At 40.5% G+C, this 23,475-nt stretch overlaps 2 protein-coding genes across 3 annotated transcripts; one reads left to right on the top strand and one right to left on the bottom strand.

Annotated features, from left to right (window-relative positions):
• The first annotated feature begins 630 nt into the window (after positions 1–630).
• Positions 631–7,520, top strand: mep1a.2 (meprin A, alpha (PABA peptide hydrolase), tandem duplicate 2). The gene is made up of 14 exons (XM_035618149.2): positions 631–785; positions 900–924; positions 1,027–1,080; positions 1,182–1,219; positions 1,305–1,380; positions 1,463–1,580; positions 1,757–1,932; positions 2,678–2,899; positions 3,705–3,851; positions 3,999–4,214; positions 4,338–4,784; positions 5,722–5,889; positions 6,134–6,338; positions 7,007–7,520. The coding sequence occupies exons 1-14, from the start codon at positions 717–719 to the stop codon at positions 7,155–7,157; spliced, it is 2,112 nt and encodes a 703-aa protein (XP_035474042.1). The 5' UTR covers positions 631–716; the 3' UTR covers positions 7,158–7,520.
• A 134-nt stretch (positions 7,521–7,654) lies between these two features.
• Positions 7,655–22,409, bottom strand: adgrf3b (adhesion G protein-coupled receptor F3b). Of its 2 annotated transcripts, XM_035618144.2 has the most exons (19): positions 22,258–22,409; positions 20,503–20,580; positions 19,578–19,641; positions 19,395–19,407; positions 18,727–18,876; positions 17,801–17,953; positions 17,501–17,562; positions 17,317–17,381; positions 17,029–17,153; positions 16,145–16,375; positions 15,684–15,926; positions 15,404–15,544; positions 15,064–15,263; positions 13,647–13,832; positions 10,959–12,260; positions 9,706–9,747; positions 9,434–9,463; positions 9,278–9,348; positions 7,655–8,376 (listed from the first exon to the last, which is right to left on the bottom strand). In XM_035618144.2, the coding sequence occupies exons 3-18, from the start codon at positions 19,632–19,634 to the stop codon at positions 9,286–9,288; spliced, it is 3,063 nt and encodes a 1,020-aa protein (XP_035474037.1). In that variant the 5' UTR covers positions 19,635–19,641; positions 20,503–20,580; positions 22,258–22,409; the 3' UTR covers positions 7,655–8,376; positions 9,278–9,285. The 2 variants fall into 2 exon arrangements, with proteins under 2 accessions (XP_035474037.1, XP_035474039.1); XM_035618146.2 differs by lacking the exon at positions 20,503–20,580.
• Positions 22,410–23,475: the final 1,066 nt, after the last annotated feature.

The raw sequence follows: 23,475 nt of genomic DNA, 5'->3' as shown, positions 1-23,475 counted from the left end.
CAGATGAGAAAACAAAACTTTGACAAGGTCATCACTTCTTCTTTTTTAATCTCAGTTCAAGATAAGATAAATCAAAAAAAAGAGAGGCCTGGGTGTGCGTTTACAAGCAGAGAAGGTTGAAGCGATAAAACATGTGATTTTTCATCATGGGGAATGAGGGATCCAGGCATTTTTTAGACTTAAACCAATAATAGGAAGTCTTATTTCTTTTACTCTTTTTTCATTTGTAAGGAACAAGTTCGGGGGAAAAAATGGCCGCTGCAGTGTGCAATATACCTATATCGCCAAAGTTAATATCCAACACCAGTCCGAATAATCATATGTTACACTTTATGAGATGAAATCAGTGCATGTAAGTAATCGACGACAACACAAAAAAACAGACATACAGAAGACAAAAGAAAGCAATGCAGACTTTATGGAAACTTTATGGGAATGCGATGTGATAAAGGGCTCATTCGTTATCAACTAAATCAGCTGTGTTGACATTTGATACATAATAACTGCAGAATGAGAGCAGTAAAATGACACATAAAGAGCCAGTTTTATTAGGTGGGCAGTTTATTGTCAGCAGCACGAGTGGCAGCGAGGACACGTGTGAAATGCTTGTTACACATTAAACACAATAACCCTGATCAAAGTTCCTCCGCAGCTGCTGTGTTCATGGGCATGTTGACGGCGGCATCGTGGAGACGCGCTGCTCTTCGGAGAAAAACATGGACATGGCCTCTGCGGACCGTTTGAGGATGATCGCTGCCCTGACCGGCGTCTTGGCGCTTTTGACGGTATGGACAAATTTTTTCCGAACGTATTTGAACGGTAACCACACAATGGGGAGTTGAGAAATTGTCTCTTTGGACGGTGTAAAGTAAAAAATGGATCTCTTTTTTGTGTGCTAGGTGCAAGCTGTTCCGACGCTCACTGGTTGGTTCTTATAAACTTTATTGATCACACACACACACACACACACAAACACACAGATGCTCTTTGTTGTTCTTAAACAAAAGAAATATTTTTATCCTCCAGATGAAAATGCGGATGCAGGTGAACTGAGGGACGACATACCTGAGATCAACAGAGGTATACTTTCAAAGCCTGTCTGAGCTAATGCACTTTGCTGAATTACATATTCCCTATATTCAGAATCTCTGATCTCTGATAGTGATTTTCCACACTTTTAGGGTTAGAGCACCTGTTCGAGGGCGACATCGCGGGTAATGTACGTATACACTCTGTGCAGTGATCCTTTTTTGCCGAGAACATAAAAGTACACATCCTGAGAGTTTCCCCCGTGTGTCCTGCAGCCCAGCAGAAATGCAATCCTGGATCAAACAAGAAGATGGAAGTTTCCCATCCCCTACATCTTAACGGATTCTTTAGGTACATCATTTCTATCGAGACACACCTCTGACGAGGAGGTGAAAACACGTACTGACCGGGAGAATCATTTCCATGTATTTAGAGCTGAATGCCAAAGGTGTGATCCTCCAGGCCTTTGAGGAATACCGTCTGAGATCCTGCGTGGACTTCAAGCCGTACGAGGGGGAGGCCAGCTACATCTCTTTCACCAAGCTGTCCGGGTGAGCTGCGGCAAACACTAGGCTCAGAAACCTCAGCCTGTTGCACAACTTTATGGGCCGTGTCGTCAGACTCGGGGAATTAAGCACCAAAGATTAGGAACCGCTGGCGTGACAAAAACGCTGTGAAGAGCTCATGATGCAGTTACAGTGCCCGTTTTCCATTTCATCAATTTCAGATGCTGGTCATACGTTGGCGATGACGGAACAGGGCAGAACGTGTCCATCGGGGCCAGGTGCGACACTAAAGCCATTGTGCAGCATGAGCTCCTCCATGCGTTGGGCTTTTACCACGAACAGTCTCGCTCGGACAGAGACAACTACGTGAAGATCTGGTGGGACCAGATTGAAGAGGGTGGGTCAATCTTTGTTCCGTCGCATCCATTTTCATTCAGGCTCACGGTTTTATTGTGTATTTATTCAAATTTTCCCTACCAGAACACCCCCCACCTGAGAAAACTAGCCCCCAACCAAAATCAGTCACATTTTTTGAGTTGTCTACATAAAAAAGGGCACAAAATTTCACATTTCAAATATTAATGGAAGCCAGACCGGAAATTCCCAGTCTATCTATCTATCTATCTATCTATCTATCTATCTATCTATCTATCTATCTATCACATATCCACATATATTGTTCTGGAACTTTCCATTGTTCTGTTGTTCAATATCTTAGTTATGTTAGATATCAGCATTCTACCATTTGTAGCACTAAACACAAAGTAGCGTAAAACATTACAATGTTCACTGCCAGTAGATCACACTATGTTGCACCAAAACGAATGCTTCGTGAGCCCCACCTCCTCCCATCATGTTTTTGAGCGTGTTGCCTATATAGGCTGTGGGTGTGTTGCTAAGCCCAGTGAAATCCGTGCAATCTGTCCCGGACCCATCTCACTCATTTATAAATGCGGGGGGGGGGGGGCAATGGGTTCACTAGGTGGGACACTAACATGAAGGCTCAGAGATCAGGCTGAACACAACACATATGTATGAGTACCTTTACATAGAAAGTAGCTGTTGGCCGCTGAACGCGAAAAAAAATCATGTGTATTTCCCCTTTAAGCTGATCAGTGACACGGTTACCTTCCCCCGCACAGGGATGGGGCACAATTTCAACAAGTATGAGGACGACTTCATCACTGACCTGAACACGGCTTATGATTACGAGTCCATCATGCACTACAGGCCGCTGTCTTTCAACAAGAACGACAGCATTCCCACCATCACCACCAGCATACCGTACTTTAATGAGGTCATTGGCCAGCGGCTGGACTTCAGTGGTGTCGACATCACCCGGCTCAACCGCATGTACAGCTGTGGTGAGTGTTCTCTGTCACGCCTCGAGCTCCGACGAAGGCCGCCGATGTGGCCGTGGATTGTGGTTAAATATCTGTGTTGATTTGGACTCACAATATTTTTTAAGATTAATGATTGATCATATTTGTAATGTGAAGGGTGTTCCTCGCTGTCACCAACACAAATCATTTTCATCTAACTTTGCTTTTTAGTCAGTTGTCAAACACAATACTCGGATCACTGTTCCAATATTGACTGATCAGAATATTTCTATTTCAATTTGTATTTAATACAAAATGCCATTAATACAGGAGTTGTATGGCCATTCAAAAATGTGTGCTAACACTTAAGGAAGGAAAAATAACTAAACAATCCAAATCTGGAAACCCACATGGGGTAAACACAAGGAGAAATCACTGGGAGCGACACTGAGTAGAACATAACAGGAAACAAAACAGAACCGATGAACTGACCCTGCGTTCCATTATAGCTCCGGGTTCAGCCACCACCGAGTCGGAAATTGCTACTGTGGATCACCCCTCCTCGGGAGGTGGGGAAAAAAATAAAATAATTATTAAAAAAACTAAAAGTACTTTCAGAACTCAAGGTGTTCATTATAGCCAATGTATCCACAGCAATCCACTTTTTATACTGACTAATACGTTGTTTTTCAGTATAAAAGTAAGTCGGAAGTAGGAAGCAATGGTTTGTCTTGTAAAACACCTACTAATACAAACACAGTACATTCATGTCTCTAAGCTAAGGGGCGGCCATATTTTAACAGACGTGCATTGTGTCGGTCGACCGTGTACGACCGTCCTTTTGCAGCCAACACGCACACGCTCCTGGACCAGTGCTCTTTTGAGCTGATCAACATCTGCGGAATGATCCAGAACGAGAACGACAACGCAGACTGGGTCCAGACGTTGAGCGGTCCCGCTGACGCTGATCACACCCTGGCAGGGCGCTGCAGAGGTATACTGAGCACACACTAATCCGCATGAATCCCAATGGGATTCCTAAAGGGAAACCTCTTCACATGAAACGCGACAATAAAGACGCTGCGTGACACTCAACACTCGTTAACAAAAGATTCACCGTTCGCCTCTTCTCTCTGTAAAGACTCTGGCTACTTCATGAAGTTTGACACGTCCTCCGGTGTGGTCGGCAGCAGTGCCCTGCTGGAGTCACGTATCCTCTTCCCCAAAAGAGACGAACAGTGCCTGCAGTTCTTCTACAGGATGAGCGGGGCGGCTGGAGACAAACTGGTGATATGGATCAGGACTGACGATGGGACAGGGACCGTACGCAATGTCAGGAAAATCCACACCATCACTGGTATTTTGTTCACTCATGTGCCAATTGCCAACACCTCCATAGTGTGCGGAATTTCTTTTTTCTCTTTTTGCATGATTGTAGGTATAGGCAACGAAATCAGCTGCTTCTTTTGTTGTCTCTCAGGTGATGGGGATGACGCCTGGAAAATAGCCCATGTGACTCTCAAAGTGACAGAGAAGTTCCGCTTTTTCTTCCAAGGCGTCAGAGGATCATCCAACTCGTCGGGCGCTGTCTCAATCGATGACATCACTCTCACAGAGACCAGCTGCCCGAGTGCCGTCTGGCAGATCCACAATTTCACCGGGCTCCTTACCGCCGCTCCCCCCGGCAGTGCCGTCATAAGCCAGTGCTTCTACAACTCGGAGGGCTACTCCTTCGGTATCAGTGTTTACCCAAATGGAAAAAACATTGACTACCCGAACTATGTTGGCATGACCGTGCACCTCTGCAGTGGGGAAAACGATGCAGTGATGGAGTGGCCAGCAGAGAACAGACAGGTGACCATCGTTGCCATGGATCAGGACGCTGACGTCAAATTGAGGATGTCCTCTACGAGAAGCTTCACCACAGGTAAGGCCGACGTCACAGGCACCGAAGACACATCAAGTGTAAAAGTAAGCTGAGAGCGTTGAACAACATATCCGCTGATGCTATTTGGCCACGGTTTTGTCACTCTCAACACTTTTTTAAAGGGACTACTGTATGTCTTGGGTAGACACTAGTCCAAGCCACTACGATGTTTGTGAAGGACCCACATGTAGTTTCACATAAAACGTTGGGACTGCACTTGCAATTACCAGCTATAACCACAGGTAATACTAATAATAACAACAAGAAAGGCACATACATCTGCCAAGGCTAACTCCTTTTCTCCCCATGTTTAAGGAAGTGAAAGAAATAATTCTTGGATCTGCCCATTTATCCGGATCTGCTCCTAATTTTATGGGTTCTTGCTTAAAGTACTGGACGGTATAATCTGTCAATCACATGGCGTCCACGCTTCAATGTACTCGGTGCTCTAACATCGATTTTACTTTAGATGAGACCATAATTTACTAAATGAACTTCATGCTGTGTTGAAGTAGACTTGTGGGAAGTCAAGTTTGCATCCAGTGAGTCGCCCTCTGCTGGTCTTTTGAGGAAATATAGGTTTCGGGCACTTTCTCATTGGCTTCACTTTCCGGGCGACTTCTGGTGACTGCATCCATTTTTTTATACTATGTTTTTTATACTATTTTTTTTTAACATTATTTTCTATCAAAATATCCTTAGTTAAATGAATAAGTTGTCAACACATTATGACCTTGCAAAAAGACACCTCAGCTGGAATAATCCACCTCTGCATCCTCTCTCACCCTGACAAGTTGTTTCAACCACAAATATGTGGCATTAAGGCAACACTGAAGGGCAGCTTCCCTGTGGCCTCAGAAGTGATTTATTGTGAAGAGCGATAAAAGACAGATGAACCCTGATTGTGAGCGCGTTTTCTCGCCCACGTTCCTGCCAGATGCCAGCTGGAACAAGCCAACGAACGCTTCCGGAGCAGTGTTGGATGACAGCTGCAAGTGCTACCGCGGCCAAGACGTCGGCTGGAGCACCTTCATTTCTCACCAGCACCTGCGCAGGAGGAGCTTCCTCAAGAATGACGACCTCATCATCACTGCCGACTTCAATGGTGAGACCCAGAAACATCAGCTCTTTCACCTGACCAGGCTTTTTCTGTAAAGCGGACTTTTCATTGATGCACAGTCTGCCAAAGCGGATGGGATCTAACTTTTCCACAAATTCAACTGGCAAATACCTGTACATTCCACACAACTCAGAAGTCTATATTTCTATTTAAGTGTTGACATTTTGCCACATCGTTTATAGCATTGCATCTCATTTCTCATACTGTCATTAATCTGTTGCTCTTTTAGATTTGACCCACTTGATCAAGACGGAGGTGCCCGTCAAACCGGCTGCCCCGGTTACCGACATCACAGATGAGCAGACAGTCAGCGAGGTGGGAATGAGACAGCAGGCTCCAAAACACAGAGAAGCTCGAGCTGCCAAGCCCTGTCATCCCAACCCGTGCTTAAATGGAGGCTTGTGTGTGGACAGTGAAGGGAAAGCTTCGTGCAGGTATGTAGTTTTCAGGGCTAGATATGCAGCACATTCATTTGCATTATGAACTAATTACCAAATTACTTTATAACGTGGGCAATGGGGTTTTAACAGTTCAGAAAAGTGTGGACACCTTTGTTCGTCGTCTAAATCTACATTAAAGGCAATAATTAGGCCCAGCCCGACGTTAGACGGTCGCGCTCACATTGGGTTTGTGCTCTTTGCCCATTTTTGGAAATACACCCACTCACATTATTGCTGTGAGTTAATTGAGAAGTTCAGGATTACTCTCATATCTCATGTCAAGCGTAAAACTAGGAATCCATTAGCTTGGCTTACAATAAAGACTGTGTCATAGAAAAGGTGTCCGTGATGAACAGAAGCGTTCTCCCGGAATCGCTCTAGCTTCATGCTCATGCAGACAGGGTGGTATCAATCTTCTCATCCAACCTTTGAAAGAAATCGATTTAGCACATTTCCCAAAATGTCAAACTATCCATTGAAACTCATGCAAACCAACGTACCTAATAACTCTTGCCAGCCAGGGGACACTGTCCAGCTGATGTGTGCAAAATAAGTGTGGGAAGTGCATGTGAAACCTTCAGTTCTAGCCAGCTTATATTACATCATAAAATATGCACATGTATCTATAGTTAAAACAAATGTGTCTGACCGTTGCTTTTCAGGTGTGCAACAAGCCAGACGACCTACTACACTGGTAAAAGGTGTGAGGAAGTGAACACAGATAGCAGCATTCTGGGAGCTCTGATTGGTGGCGCAGCGGGGACGGTAGTTCTCACAGGGGCCATCTTCACCGTCGTCAGGAGAGCTCAGTGATACTTATTTAGGAGGACATAGCATTTAGTCTGCATCCATCCAGCACCGAAATCACAATAAACATAAAGACAACACTGGAGGGAAATATGCAGATGCATCCTCTACACTCCTTTTTTGTGTGCAAAAATTGCAAATTGGAAGCTCACTTTTTCAATTCAGGACCAAAACCAAAATGAGCCCTGGCAACCACTGTATTCGTGGACCATAGAGGAAACTTACATCATGCCGGATAACATCCGCACTTTATGTGCCGAGGGCATGTAACCATATAGTATGTGATCTGTTATGAAAATTGTAAGTCTGGATTGAAATATTTAAATCATGTGTGAACAACAATAAAATACTTTTCATTCCTTGTCTTTATTCCAATGTCTTACATGTTTAGAAAAACATAGAGGCTATAAGTGGTTATACAGACACAGAATACAGGTTACAGGTATAGTGTACATTTACACAATCTCCTTGTGAAATTGCAGTTTTGTGTACACTCTGCACTTTCAATCAGGAAAAAAAAGCAAAAACATAAGTGTTTCTATTTAAGTCTAACTTACAACTGTTTCAGGACAACATCTACACTTTTGTGACTGTCTAATTATAATCGAACACAAAACAAAGTCTAAGACATGTTCACTTGTTGGCTACAATTGCCGCTGCATTCATGTGCATGTGAGTTGCTGTTTCTGTCGGCACAATCATGTAGAACACTTATTCTCAAGTGCACAAAAATATATTCTATGCAAAGCCTGATAAGATGGATTGTTGCTATGGCACTCGCAGCAGCATTTGTCACTGCATTGCGTCTGACAAACATCACAACATGCATTCTAGTCACAAAGGCACAAAACAGTCGAAAAAAACCCCACAAAACTATACTAGCATCGTTATATTCCTTGTCTAAATAGCTAAACATTTTATTTCTCATTTAGTAATAATGCAAGACCAAAATACATGATGACTAAATAATGATATATGATAAAGGGTTAACTAATGTAGCTGGTGTAGCAGATTAAAGAGAATGATATCTGATAAAAAAAAAGTCTTGATAGAGTCTCTAGTGCTTACACTCAATGGGGAGGTACTGCAATCAAGGGCATCTGCCCGAAGAAGCAGCAAAATAAATCCCTCATGGAGCTGAGACTTATGAAGAGAGTCATCTGATGTGTTGGAGAAGTGTGCAGTGATGGGAAGCTGATGGGCACGTTGCAGCAGCATGAAAGAACTATAGCAGGGAGAGAAATCATATTTAAGACCAGGTGACAGTTGAAATTTAACTACGACTGAAGCATGCATTCGAGTAGAATTCATGACTGAACTTGCACTAGAGTTTCATTTGAATTACTGAATGGATTCAAATTTGGTTCAGACGCTCATTGTTCTCAGATGAGGGACCTAAATGACTCTGCACCGTCATCAAGTCAACGTTTTTCCATAGTTTGCGAAAACTGCTGGATGGGTTGGCATTAGTGATGATTGATGTGATTTTAAATGAACGCTCCTGGCTCTGAAAGTACAAATTCCAATTTATGTTTCCCAATGGGCATCAGGCAAGAACCTTTTCATGTTCTGATCCTAAATTTCTCTTACATTGGTTCATACAAACAAGCCACGTAGGATTAATTAAACGCTTCTATCAAGTGTGTACTGTAAATTACCTGTGTAAACATGATGAATTTTAACTGTGCACATAGGGTTAGGGTTAGCAAATTAGCATAATTAATGCACCAATAATACAATATGAGGCTTTGCTTCCTGCCCCATAACATAAACCCTATAGGATTGTAATGTAGGGAGCCCCATGTTTCTGTGTTAAGATGTAAAACATCATTAAAAGAAAATTTGAATGAAAATAGAATGGGGAAAATACTTCTGGAGCCAGTGGTCCCTCCCACTTCACATCTTTACGGCATGGTTGATCATGAAATTTGGTCCAGACTTGTAGCCTAATGATTAACTGATCGTAATAAGAGGTGATCCATTAACTTTGAATCTAGTTCCATTATCAGATCAAAATTCAAACTTATATTAAACTAAGAAGGTAAACATCGCAAAATGTATACACACTAAACAGTGCCGCAAACAGAAGTAAAAAAGGAGACTATTAACAACAATATAAGACTGACCTCGGCCTTCATTTGTCTTTTGCGTGTGTGGCTGAAGTCAAATTCTTCATGCTGTCATTTTTTGGTTTAGCCTGAGGGTAGAAGGAAACAGAATAATGATGCACATTCCTGTCATGTTATGTTGTAATTCAGAACAAACCTTGTTGAAAAACTTACCATTATGATCCTTAACAGTTCCCCTCGAACCTGTTAATGATGAAAAATAGATTGCTTAATAAGCTGGCCCCACTGTAAATGCTAAACAACAAATTTGAATTACTGGCAGCATTTTTGGGTGCAAGTGCATGATACATGAAATATAAGTGCAATTATTTGTTGGGTCCCCACTTAATGTTACAATCTGTGTATTATAATAAGCATTGAACATACTGAAACTGATAGATCATGAACCATATACTGTATGGACATTGCTAAATTGACAAACCTACCTTCTGCTCTGTTAAACAACCTGTTAACATAACGAAAAAGCCCTGTAAGAGAAGAAATAAGTAAAACAGACTTAAAACTGTGTTTTTATGTTACATTTCTCATATTTAAAGAATATTTTCTACCACATCTTATGGCATCTATCTTCTGAATTACATTCATATTCAAGCTGCATTAGCTGTTTTGTGTACAAAGAGAACATGTTGTGCCAGCACAGCAAACAATCTGATTGTTCACAGAGGGCAATGAAAGCTACAGCGTAAGATGGTTATCACTGATTTCTGTTTAAAAAATGGGCCTTAAGTTGGCAGCCCAAGTTATTCAATAATATTCATACATTTAAATTAAATTATTATCTGGTGTCAGTTTAAAACAAACCAATGTCTCTATTTGCTCCATATCCAAAATAATTTCATACCAAGATGCTTAAAAGATGCATAACACATAGTCATGTGTGCACTGGTGTAAACAGGAAACCGATCGTCTGCTCTGAAGTTGGGTGATTAGTTGCAGAGATTACTAACAGAGATGGAACTGTTAACATTAACATTGAGGGTTGTCAATGCTTGTAATATGTCATCCATGTGGTATTCACATCTGGTAGTTGGAGCTGATGTTGTTCCGTTTTCTTCCAGGCAAGCAATGTTTCCAAAAGTCTCTATTTTATGTGCTCAAAAACTCATGATTACTGTAGACGCCAGGTGTAAACATAGTTTTTGAAAACATAGCAGTGTTGATGTAGCCTAAGCATACTTTTCTAACCAAATCGCTTACTGCCCCTTTAACAAATTTGTCAGCAATTATTGTTTGTCACAGCAATTATTGTTTGTCAGCAATTATTGTTTGTCACAATTGCCTCAAGCAGAGATGAGGACAAGCATCTTAATTTCTTTCTAGTCCTACAACCCACTTCTTTTTTCATTTTCGAACTTGTAGTCTTAAGACCCAACTGTCGCTGACTCAAATGACAAATTAGACAATTTATCAGAGCTTCATCTGGACCCGCACAAGTCTTTAGGTACATTTGATGAAATTAATCCTTGGTTACTTTCTGTCAGAAAAATGTCCAGTGCGTTCCATGGAATGAAGTATGCAGATTAAATACAGGTTTAATTTGGGTAAAGGAGCACTGATACATGATTTAGAATTTGTCACTATACCCTGAGTTGAGGATTGGGCGTTGGGATAGAAAAGTTGGATTGATTCATTGTTAATATCAACATAATACTTGGTGTGTGGGCAGCTTTCAATTTACCTGGAAGGAATTGAGGATGACGAAACTGTAGTTAGCAACAGTATACATGGTGTCGTCTTCGTTTAACATTAGAAGAATGAAGCCAATACCCCATGTCACTCCGAAAACCGGCGTTAGAAAGACAACCACTTTGATGATGCTTTTGGCTGTCTCCTTCTCATCTGCCTTTCTGCCATCAGGGGCCGTGGACTTCAACAGAGTAACAATGACAACCACCATGGAAAAAACATTAGTGAAAATAACAGTTCCCACTGGGATGAGGAAAGCATGTAATGAGCCCTCCAAGAGTTTCTCAAAAACTAGCCAGCATTTGTCAGTATGGTAGGGCTTTTTGGTGTATGTGCAATACAAATAGCTAAATCCCACTATGAGACATGGGCAAACATAGCCTACAATGCTGGATAGAAAGATGAAGACTCTTTTTCTAAGTGGACTGAAGACAAAGATGAGCTGGTGGACGAGCATGACGCTCATGCACATCATCCAGCTGAACATGGCCAAGTAAAACAGGTGTTTGCACATGGTCAAAATTAAGCACCAGTTGCCAGTGAGCTTGCCAGGAGCGGTGGATGCCAAAAAGCTGCAGTCAGCAAGCAAGAGGAACGTGGCAATGTTCACCAGTGCAGTGTGACGAAAATGTGAGAGGTTCGTCTTGACCACAACAGACCAAACTAAAGACTCAACGATGAGGAAGATCAGCAAGGAGCAGATGGACAAACCGAGGCCCACATAGGTAATGACATCTATGACAATGTTAGATGATCCAAGATCACTCTTGGACATGAGGACAGAGAAGGAAGTCAGGTGGTTGCACTTGCAGACTATGTGGTTACCAACAGGTTTTGCAATGCACCCTGCATCTGACCAACCGCTGTCCGTTGTGTTCCAGAAGACACAGTAGGGCTTAATGGTTTCCGGCTGCTCATTGAAGAATTCCAGCGAAATTTCTAAAGATGAATTTTGGCTTTCTAGTGTGGCTATTACTAAGAGGTTATTAAGATGTTCTGTCGTGTGGAAGTTGTTATTTAATTTATCCGTCAAATTTTTCACAGCAACCGTTTTCATTTTTCCGTCGAAAGTATTAAGTGTCACGCTGATGTTAAACACATTACAGTCACTTCCTGAGGGGCAGACTTTGAGGTCTAAGTTGGTACTGCTGATTGTAGTGGTGCTGTTCACTCGGATATTCTTCACCAAACCCTCCACGGACCCAAGGTAATTGGATGACATGTCCTGAACAACAGATGAGTTGACCAGATCCCAGGGGCTTTTCAACATATTGCTTGCTCCTTCAAGAAAATCCTAAAAAAGAAGAAAAAATATATAAGAAAAAATTGTGCAAATGCACTTGTTTGTTTATTTGTCTTGTTTGTTTCACAAATGTAAGCCTCTCAAAACCTATCCATCATAATTATATATAAATCTAAACTACAGTGTGGTGAATATCCAAATGTATTTCATGTATCTATGATGGTCATTGGGAGCCATTTAAAACATCATTTTTGAAAGTAAAATTTCAGCTCAAGGTCTGACTTTTTTCAAAAACTATTATCCACATTTCATGTGCTTGATATGATTTAGTTGTTATGACATTACCATAGTGTGGAAATGTGGAGGTGATAACAAATGTTTGTATACATGGGCTGGGGTTGGACCGTATCATAACCCTTGTTGCTCCAGGATAGTAAGAGGTGAAGGAATTACTTGACCTTGCTTCCTTCCTGGTCGAACAGGTTGAGGACCAGCTGAGACTGACTCTTTTCAGGGTTCAATCAGTCTCTTGTCCAGGGGCCCTACCCAGATAGTGTCTCCCATATACTGTATGTCACTTGAGATTTAATATCCAGTTTTCCTCTTTGGGGGTTGTCTTATCTTTTCAATGATGTAAAGGTGTTGAATAGTTTGTGGAATGTACTACCCCATGAACTCTAGATGATCTAACTGTGGACTATTTTAAGTTGATACAGTCCATGTTGACCCAGATGGTATTTTTGTTATCCACCCCTTGTACCTACAACGCCTGCAAGTGTCCTGGCTAAGGGTTAATTCTGCTTTTAGGAGGGTCCTGACACATACTGTATACCCTACTGACACTATAACCTAAGTCACTAAATTAAGATATTCTGCTCTGTGAATGGTTCCCAAAGTGGTATCTCATGTTTCTAAGCAAAGGAGTCGCAATATTGAGACCACACATATTTGGTGATGTTTCAAGAGGCTTCAAAGGAATGCTGACCTAAGCCCTAAACACAGTTTGACACGAACTTGAGCTCAACAAAATGACTGAATGAAATTACCCTGTACAGTCGAAGCTCAGCGCTTTTCTTGGAAACGTGCAATGGTGCCGAGAAAGAATTGAAGAGATACCTCGCGATAATACTGTCTTTATGCCCCTTTTTGCCTTCACATGGACACAGGTGTCTGGGAACAACAGCTTAGCATCTTCTATCCATTAAAAATTTAACTTGAATCTGTAATGCCTGTATGACCACTTGTTATCACATGACAGACTTTCAAACTGAGGTTGTGTGATAACAACCAAGACAACTAAGCAACTCTGTCTGCTTAGCTGTGGTAAAAGGTTTCAGAAACAACAAGAAGCCCAAGTAGGACTTTGGGTTGAGAATGATTTGGAGCTCAATACTGTATACATTAATGCAAAAGTAATAGTAATCATCAGGGACTTACTTGAAAGACCTCCTCCTGCAAGACAAAACTTTTGGATGCACTGGCCATCACATTTAGAATTCGAATAGAAATAAAAATGTCGGCCAAAGTTTCACTGGGATCAGAATCCAATGTAGAGTTGTTATTCAGTCCTTTAAATATATCCATGGCCATCTTCTGTGTCGCTCCCAGTCCCATCTCGAAGTCCTAGAAGCAAAAAAAAAACAGTATCTCATTTACACTCTATAGAATGAGTCAAATTACATCCCAGCACAAGATGCTGATGGGGTCAAAAACTGTGACCTCGGAATTATAACGTTCCATTATTTATCTGGGTGGTTTTGAGATGCTGAGATTTAAAAAAATTCCAGATGGCAAAATTGGTATACATTTTAGTACTCTTTAGGATGTCAAATCACTTTTTAAAATGTATTATCATGTTGGCAATTATAAACTTTGCAAAAAGCATTGCTTTAAAAAAAAAAAGTAGATAGTTTAATCTATTTCAACTGTTTCATTATACCAGACAAAATCAGTGGTAATACAAAAGGGATCTATGGTTTAAGATATTGGGGCATAGACACAAATTGAGCTGTATCCAGAAGGGCTTTGTCAAGGGCAACTTAACTTGCTATAGATTCTTATATAATATATAATATTGAAAGACAGATTAGCACATGGAGAAAACAACACCGTGACTGGTAAAAATGTTTTTGTTGTTTTGTGTGTGCAAATCAACTTGTACAGTTAAAGTTAGCGAATTTGCTAACTTCTTGTCACTTTTCTGCTTGCAAATTTACACCTGGAAAACTCTGGTCATCACTGTCTAAGACAGTCAGGGCATGGTATAACCATCAAAACACTAAAGACATTCGCAATTAGCTAGCTATACACCAGGTCTAAGATTTAAACATGTTGAAATGTTAGCTTTTATTGTGGTTTTATCTGAAGTGGTCACAGAAACACAAGCTGCCTTTGTACTGCTGTCCATCTTGGCCAGGTGTCTCTTGAAAAAGAGATTTTAATCTCAATGAGACTATTCTGGTTAAATAAAGGATAAATCAAAATAAATAAAATGATGACATTTAATCTTGCTAACAAAGAGTAGCATGGGTACATGAAGGTTTCAAAACTTCATATTAAGCAACACCTTAACGACTGTAATAAACAACTTCAGTATCAGAGCAAAGATGTGAGCTGATGAAAAAGGCGTCATTTTATTGGTCCTCTTGCGTGTATTCTTATGATTGGTGGCCAAGAGCCAAGGTTGCCCTTTTCCTTTTTTTTTTATTCAGAGCCATTAATGTATAAACATCGCAACAACCAATACAAAATGTTTCTAAGTTCAAATATTAGCATGTTAGCAATAACTAATCTAGACAAAATTGTCAGACAGAAGAGCCACGCAGGGCCATATTAGTGATGATACCACACTCACCGTTGCTAAATTGAAAACTTTCATCAACTCTTCAGTGACGCAGTAGGAGAACACCGGCTGCCAGGTAGTGCCATTACAGGTACGAGATTTGTTACCAACCCTGCCCTCTGCACATGTTCGATTAATCACTGTAACGCCAGCTGGGGTTTTTGGCCAAAGCACATATTCTTTTTCTTCCTCCCCGCAGAACTCTGCACCATCTGAAAAAAATAATAATGTTGGGAACGATTAGATGATGCTAGAGAACAAGTTGCAAATAAATGTATTCCTGCAAAGTGAGGATATGTTACGCTATAGACAAAGTCAGGTTAGATTCAATGAAAAGGGTTTTTTCAGGTACCAATAATTACTGGGATATCCAATTGAGCATGTTTTTTTTGTCCCATCGTGTTTGTAAATGAAATAGAAACATTTTTTGCTTTTCTTTTCTTGTCGCATGTGACTTTAGCCTTCACAGAGTAGACCAGGGAATCCTCAGAAGCTGTAACAAAAGATGGATATTCGTTTCAGGGATAGGTTTGTGATTCAGGATTTTATATGCATTTTACCATTAAATTGTCAATTTAAATGTTGTGTTGATATTATCAGTATTTTTGGTTTACAGGTGAGGTTCATCTTACGTTTGATGGTTGGTACAATTGGCTCTATATCCGTGTTCATCCATGAAACATTGAGGCTCTCTGTGGTATTTGGGATGGTGGCAGTGACTCTAACATATATGTCAGAGCTTTGACTGTCGCCAGAACAGTCGACAGTAATAGGATTGCTCTCCATGATGATCTCATCAGGCAGCAGTGCAACACTCAACTGTGTAGTGGCTGTGTGCGTGACAGACCCATTAGTGAATCCACACTCATATGTGCCTGCAGGAAACATATATGCCAATGTAAATAACATGCTACAGTGCAAATCTGTGGGCTGTTTGTAGCTTTAATGTGTTCTTAAGACTTAGCTACCACTGAGCAGAGAACTTGATAACGCAGTAACTTCTTCCTCTTGGCAATTACAAACGTGGCCAAATAAGTACAGAAGTCAACTTGAACTTAAGAAAAAGATGTCATTGTGAAGCCTTTGTACTTGCCTGCCCAGATACTTGTCACATTTTTGAGTGTAACTTCAACACAAGAATCGTATTTCTGTGTGGCACAGTTGCTGTCCAGTTTCACAAAGCTGCCGTTGTTGAGGTCAGAGTGGGAATTTTTCTTGATCAATTTCCAGTCAGCGCTGCCCGTTGCCTCCTCAAATGTGCATTTCAATACTACAATGGACTGGTAGCACACGGGAGCCCGTGGGGATTCTATGGTTACCATTCCTGTGTGAAGAAGGCCACATGGATACGCAGCAATAAAGTAGCTATGACTAGGCAAGGAGAAGTGGGTAAATTAGTGGGTAAGACCTTTCAGCCATCTATCTGTCTACCTTGACACTTTCCGGCCAGACCACCATAGCATATTCAAGTGCCCCCGTGGATGATGGGAAAGGATTTTGGTGACCATTTTGATCAATGGAATTTATCTTGGTGAAAAACGAAATCTGCTGTGTATGTTCATGATTGCCAGAGAATGAATGACAAACTCTGACCTATTCTATTGCTCCGACAGTATGAAGATGTTGAATTAATCTCACGTAATTTCAGTCTCAAGTAAAGTTCACATACCTGCTGCATGTTTATGCAGTTTTACAGTAACCAGGTTACTACAAGTGCATGTAAATATGTTCTCACTTTACTCATGTAACATGCTTTCTATGAATACCCTGGGGTCTTGAGTGCACAGGAATGTACTTTCTACCTTCTTTTTAAGTTAAAAAAATGAAAAATAAAAATATGTACTATTTCTAATGCATGGTTTTCACATTATATACACATAAAATATAGAAAGCTGTCTATAGAGAGCAACAGTTTATAAATAATTTGTCTTTGTTATTTTAATGAATGACACTAAACCGTAATACTTTTTCACTCACCTACAGTGTTGACCAAAACTTCAGCTGTGAGACTGGATTCCAGTTCATTAATTACGTCTTGAAGTGCCGAAGTCCTCAGTTTGACGCCAAAAGCTGCCTCAAAGTCAGCAATGTGCTTGCTTTCCCTTTGGGAGATAATTATTAAAGATATTGGTGAATGAAAAAGAAAACCGTCCATTGTGTTTATGACTTGGAAAATATATTTTATTATTTAGAGGACTTGTTTTGTGTAAATTAGCCACAAAGAGCCAATCAAAAAAATATTTTCTTTTCAAAGTGTACCTATACCTGTAACCAGTCATGTTCAGCGAGTCTCTGACATAGCCATTCAGCCTTCCAAAGGCAGCTTTCAGCTTTAAAAAAAAAAGAGCATTGAACATTTATATCTGATTCATGGATAATAGTGGCAAACATCCTCTGTTATAGTATAGTATATAGTATAGTATAAATTTATCCTAAGAGTGAGATGTACCTGATTAGTTTTGGCGTCATCCCAGATTGTTCTTTTAAGTGTTACAGATCCACTGATTTGAACTGTTGATTGCAAACCTTATCATTAGTTTCAGTTGTTTCACTCTGTTCTCTCCAATAATTAAAAAAAACGCACAGAACCGGAATATAATATATCAACTCAGTAGAATGCACAAACACTTTGATAATTCTAGTGACCCTTGTTCCTTTATGCTACCCTAATTTACAAAATACTGTAAGGATTGAGGGAAAATTCTAGTACAAAAAATACTAATATGTGGTCACATAGTAGGACTGGTACCTTTGACTTTGGCAATGCAGAGTGGTGTGATTTGGGACACATTTTTTTTGCAAGTAGTTTCACTGCAACAGTCAGAACTGTAGCACACTTCGTTGCTCCAAACAAACCCAACTGAGCAATCGCAGTTGGAATCAGGTCCAATGATAATGCATTCTAGAAAGTGAAGCACAACAGTCAGATTCTGAAAACCTCTGAAATCTTGGTTTGAAACATAAAGCATTTCTCTTTAACATGAAATGTAATTACTAAACAATACACGTCTTCTCATTATGCCGATAGAAAATGTAATCAGTGTCAATATCCACCCAACCGTCCATCTTTTATGTATACCGCTTTGTCCTTTAAGGGTTGGGTCAAATATTGCAACACAACCAAACCAGAAACGACAGCAAACAAATACCAAACCGGGCAACAGAATCTTTAGACTGGAACTTTTATCTATTAATTTATTTTCTAGTTTTCAGTGCTGCAATCATTTTTGCAATTTTTACCCCATTGAACCACTTCTTTTTTTTCTGTTGGAAAAATGATTTTGTTGCTTAGGATTGGCCATTTGCTAAAAACCTTGCTTTTTTCCAGTTGCATTAACTCATAGTTGGTTGGTCAACAGTGAGCTTACACATAGCCGGTTGATGACTAGATACGTGACATCACAGGATTGGTTTAGTGAAAGCAAATTAATCAAACAGAGTCTTGTATATTCAAATATGTTTCGTTAGACAGCCACCAGTTTGCATCCTTGCCAAGCAGATCGAATACACAAAAAGGGGGAAGTAAACAGATGAGTACTTTCACCGTAATACCTTTGCTTTACTTTAAAGTTTGCAGTGCACCCTGAGCTGTATTGCCTGCCCCCCAACACCTGCCATTTGCCCTGTCACAGACTGAAATGAGCACAGAGAGAAGAAAGTGCTACTTCACAATACCTGCTACCAGTTCGCCTTGTAAGATCGTCACCGTATGGAGAACTCCACTGCTGTCTTCCACTTGGAGCTCAGTATTCAAAACTGACAGGATAGTTGAGGCCTCCAGTGTAATATTACTTTCCACCATCAGCTCAGCGACGTAGATCTCTTCTAAAACACGAAATAGGGTTATCTTTTTGTAATTTTCAGCAACACAGTTGGGGTGAAAAGGGATATAATGTATACTTGATGGCATAAACATGCCCTTTCCGCGGATATGAAAAGCTGGAGCACTAACAGGCTCTGAGAGCTTCTTATTTTAGCTCAGTCATCAATGGTACAATAAGTTCAGAGTTGATTCAAAAGACAGAATTTATTTGTATGAACGACTCGTGTCTGACAACTGTGTGCAAACCAATGCACTTTTTCTGGAAGAACTGTTACTCTGAAAGAGGAGGAAGAATAAAAGTGCAAGTCGCCACAGGCACAGTAATAACTAATGAGTGCTTCCTCCATATGGACTCTCCGTTAAAGGTTCTCAAGTCGCTTGCATTTCAAATTCATTTTTTTTGCTCCCATTGTGAATCCACTAACTGCGACAGATCCATTGGAAAGAAACAAATATGCTCCAAAACTAATTCTGGTTCAATTTATGGAAATGTATGTGACTATGTAGACAAATGACTCACCTACTGCAACAATCTGCAATGAAAACAACGAGCAAATATTAAAAATTTAAATTTCAACTTTTAAAATAGACAAGAGACTCAGTTGTGTACATAAAGTATATCATAAAAGACTACAAAAGCTACCATTCACTTGGTATTAGTCCTGTTCGAAAGTATATACGACAGAGTGAGAAGCATCTTCACCTGATAGAAGTACCCAGCTACAGCTCCAAGGAGGAACAGACAGACCTTGGAAAACATTGTTACCCTGGCAGGAACAACATGTCAGATGACAGTGACAATGCATACACTCACATATACACAAACACCTACACTCACTGAACACTTTGCGAGAAACACCTGTACACCTGCTAAATGCAATTACTCAATCAGCCAATCATGTGGCAGTAGTGCAATGCATAAAATACAAGATACAGGTCAGGAGCTTTAAGTTAATGTTCACATCAATCTGAGTGACTTCTCACACTGGCATGTTTGTTGTTGTCAAACGAGCTGGTGGATGTGGAATGGTCTACAACAGCAGAAGAAAACATCAGGTTCCACTCCTGTCGGGCAAGAACAGAAGTCTGTGGCTGCAGTGGACAGACTCAACAGACTCACACAAAATGGTGGCGTGCAAGGTGGCAGCCTGTTGCTGTTAGCCACTTTATTTCCAGAATTTCCACGTTTGGGATCAATAAAGTACACCTGTCTGTCTAAATATCTAACACTGGACAGTTAAATACGGGAAAACATAACCTGGTCTGATGAATCTGTATTTCTGTTGAGGCTGCATATGGTAGGCTCAGAATTTGGAGTCAAAAGCATGAATTCCTGGACGAATCCTGCGGTGTGTCAACAGTTCAGACTGCTGGTGTAATGTTGTTGGAAATGTTTTCTTGAAACACTTTGGGCACCTCATACAAATCAGTCATGGTTTGAATCCCACAGCCTGAGTATTATTGCTGACCATGTACAAGATGCATTACATGCAGCCATTAGAAGCAAATGGTTACTGCCAGCAGGATAATGTTTCATGTCACAAAGCAAAAGGCGTCTCGAGCTGGCTTCATCAACATGACACTGGTCTTCAATGACTTTTTCAGTCTCCAGCTATGTATTTTTTTACCTTAATTTGAGCCCGTGGATCTGAATGCAACGGAACAGATTCTTGGGGTGTGGCAGCGTGAATGTGCAGGTGACAAATCTGCGGAGATGATGTGATGCATTCATGTCAACATGGAGCAGAATCTTAAAAATCGGAATCCAGGCAATGAAGAACTGAAGGTGTTTTGAGAGCAAAGAGAGAAACTTTTCCAGTGTTAGTATGGCTTTTAGTCAGTGAGCGTAAATATGAATGAATTTTTAAATTTCAAAAGCATTTCAAATTAGCAATATTCCAGTGACTAAAAGTCTGCTCTCAAATTCGTTAACTGATCACGTTGAAGTTTGAACATCTCCTTGAGTTTTTAATCAGCTCATATGGGAATTTTTTGATCAATTCAAGGAACAGTTTCATAACTGGCCTGTAAATCTTTTGGTAGCACATGGGTTTAGAGGTAGAAGAGAGTGACTGTTCTCTCAAAATCAAATATATTTTCAACAATCGAATGACATAAACAATTGCAATCCCAGCCCTACCTGTTCACACAATATTACATTTAAAACAATATTGTCCTCATATACAGTAGTTCTAATTGGCTTGTTGTTAACTGTCTCAACATCTTCCAGTCTATATTTGACTGAGTCTGACAGTATTACATCTCGTTATTATAGCATGTTTATACTTTGGACTTTCTGACGCTCTTATCCAAAGTATGGGAAGCTCATACAATAGCAAGTCGAACTTGTTTGCATCTCTTTGCATAGGAACTATGAAAACAAACAAAGAGCTGTGGTTTTCGCTGCTTCCCATAACAGTGCACTGTTCACTCTCGCCCACATCAGTGGTGGCACATACCAATTATGGTGAAGGGCCTGTTGATGCGGTACAGTCCATCACCACCACATTTTCATTTAAGCCATTTTAATATGGTGTTTATCGAACCCTGAACAGCAACTTTCACGTTCATGTGAATGGGATGAGGAATGAATATACACTTTCCTGCTTACACACATTAACTAAGCCAACAGAAACACAAATGCATGTACAAACTAACCTTCAAGGGTCAGACATGCCACGTATATTAAAAATTGTATGAATGTGACAAATAATAATTATACTTTCTGAAGCTTACATGTCCATAATCATTGACACTGTCAGAGGTGTGTACCTGTTCAACTGTTGTTTGTTTGAGTTACAAAATGATGACTGACATGATGTGGGTAAAAGGGAACATAATAAGTTTCGCATACTTTCCATTCTTCAAAGTTCCGAGATCTGAAGTTGTGTCCGTCCAGTGCTTTTGAATCTGAAATGTCTTTGTTATTAATCGACAACTAAGTGTTTGAAAAACAAATACAGTTAATCTACTTTTCTGTTTCCAGGACCCCCTCAACTTACATCTTTGTTAAGAATCATTTCCCCAGTTAAAGTAAATCACGTATTCAGTCTTTGCAGCCAGTCAGTTATTCATGGAAGTATCGATATCTCAATGCAGCATATCTATTAGCTCTCCCGTGGAAGATTTCCTTTACACAGATTACTGGTTGAACCGTTCCTTGTGGCAGGACAAGTGACCACGAGGGTTAGGGTTTCTGATGCAGTTACAGTTGTGTGTAGGAAGCATGGAGATGGTTGTTAAAAAAACTTAAAACATCATGTCGAACATGCTTTTCACGTGCTTCTGACGCTAGTATCTTGCTTTCATGCTAGGGTTACACTTAACTGTAGTACAATGAAGTGCTTGATAGTATAACAAATACAGTAATGAAAAGCTCTTACCTTGGCTTTATACCGATGATTAACCCGTCTTTGATGCAATTAGCAAACAGAAATCCAACTCCATGTCATGTAGGTAGTATCAGTATTACAGTCAAAGCAAGTGGGCACATCAGTCAGAAAGACCAGTGTGAGTGTGTGAGTGTGTGTGTGAGTGTGTGTTGGGGTGGGGATGTGTTGCAGGGCACATGATGATGTCCTGGCTTTGTGTTCAAAGATCATTTGCATTGATGGCATCTCTCCATGTCAGCTGGAGTGGTCAGCACATGCACAGACTTCCATAGAAATTTGTCTATTCAAATCAAGTGCTCTCCTTCAGAAGGTCAGACAACAGATGCCTGCCCTGATGCAGCCGCTTTTGTTCATCCATCCATCCATGGAGCCAAACCAAGATGACATTGGTCAAGAGGTGCCGCTCACCCTGGACAGGTTGCCAATGTATCGCCAATGAACCTAACCCCAATCTAGACGTCTTTGGACTGAGGGAGGTAAGCCCTGAGAAAACCCACGCATACACTGGGAGAAAGGTCCACGCAGAGAGGCCCTTTTTTTTATTTTTATAAACCGGGATGCGAACCACTACCACTCCACCACCGTGCAGCCCACTTCTGTTTATTGTTGTCTCATCTGGGGTTTTTTCGTCTGCTGAGGATCCTTGCTTATCATGACTAACTAACTCAAGATTTTCTGATGTATAGCCATGAGCATGATCCCTCTTAAGATGTTGGGTCACCAATAAATAGCCTGCAACATATACAGATCAGAAAGTCTTTTCTTTTTAATACATTTGAATAAATTAGAATACATTTTCGTGCCATTATGGGATACTGAGCGTAGATTGATGAGGGAGTAAAATGTTCTCCCAAATTTCTTTCCTTTCTTTATTTTGGCAAATTGGCATGTTGGGTATTTGCATAGAAGCAAATATTATTAAATGATCCATTGGCCTCTACTAGAGGCAGTTTTGACTGTAGGGAAAAAGTGTGTTCTTTTTTTCCACCGGGATAATTCTATCAAATGGAAACATTTTTACAGTACGTCCACTTTAAAGAAGGCAACTTTTCAGAAATGCAAGTGGCAACAAAAGTCCCTATTAGGAATTATTTATTATTATTTTTCTCCCTAAAAGTCCCCAAATAACCTTGGCGTCTCTTTAACAATATTTTCAGTGAACATTGAACCATATGGAGACCCAGACTGTGGGTGCAGCAAACATTACAA

Source organism: Scophthalmus maximus, chromosome 18 (assembly GCF_022379125.1).
Source record: "Scophthalmus maximus strain ysfricsl-2021 chromosome 18, ASM2237912v1, whole genome shotgun sequence".
Lineage (NCBI taxonomy): Eukaryota > Metazoa > Chordata > Actinopteri > Pleuronectiformes > Scophthalmidae > Scophthalmus > Scophthalmus maximus.
This window is presented reverse-complemented; position numbering and strand designations above follow the sequence as displayed.

Bases quoted from the DNA above. Each gene is read 5' to 3' on its own strand.
- adgrf3b (XM_035618144.2), bottom strand. From the start codon at position 19,634: ATGTTTTCCAAGGTCTGTCTGTTCCTCCTTGGAGCTGTAGCTGGGTAC. The intron at 17,382-17,500 runs GTACATCTCACT...TTTTTTTTAAAG, and splicing joins ATGACGCCAAAACTAATCAG to CTGAAAGCTGCCTTTGGAAG. The intron at 15,264-15,403 runs GTACCTGAAAAA...TATTTTTTTCAG, and splicing joins GGATATCCCAGTAATTATTG to ATGGTGCAGAGTTCTGCGGG.
- mep1a.2 (XM_035618149.2), top strand. From the start codon at position 717: ATGGACATGGCCTCTGCGGACCGTTTGAGGATGATCGCTGCCCTGACC. The intron at 925-1,026 runs GTTGGTTCTTAT...TTTATCCTCCAG, and splicing joins AGCTGTTCCGACGCTCACTG to ATGAAAATGCGGATGCAGGT. The intron at 1,081-1,181 runs GTATACTTTCAA...CCACACTTTTAG, and splicing joins CATACCTGAGATCAACAGAG to GGTTAGAGCACCTGTTCGAG.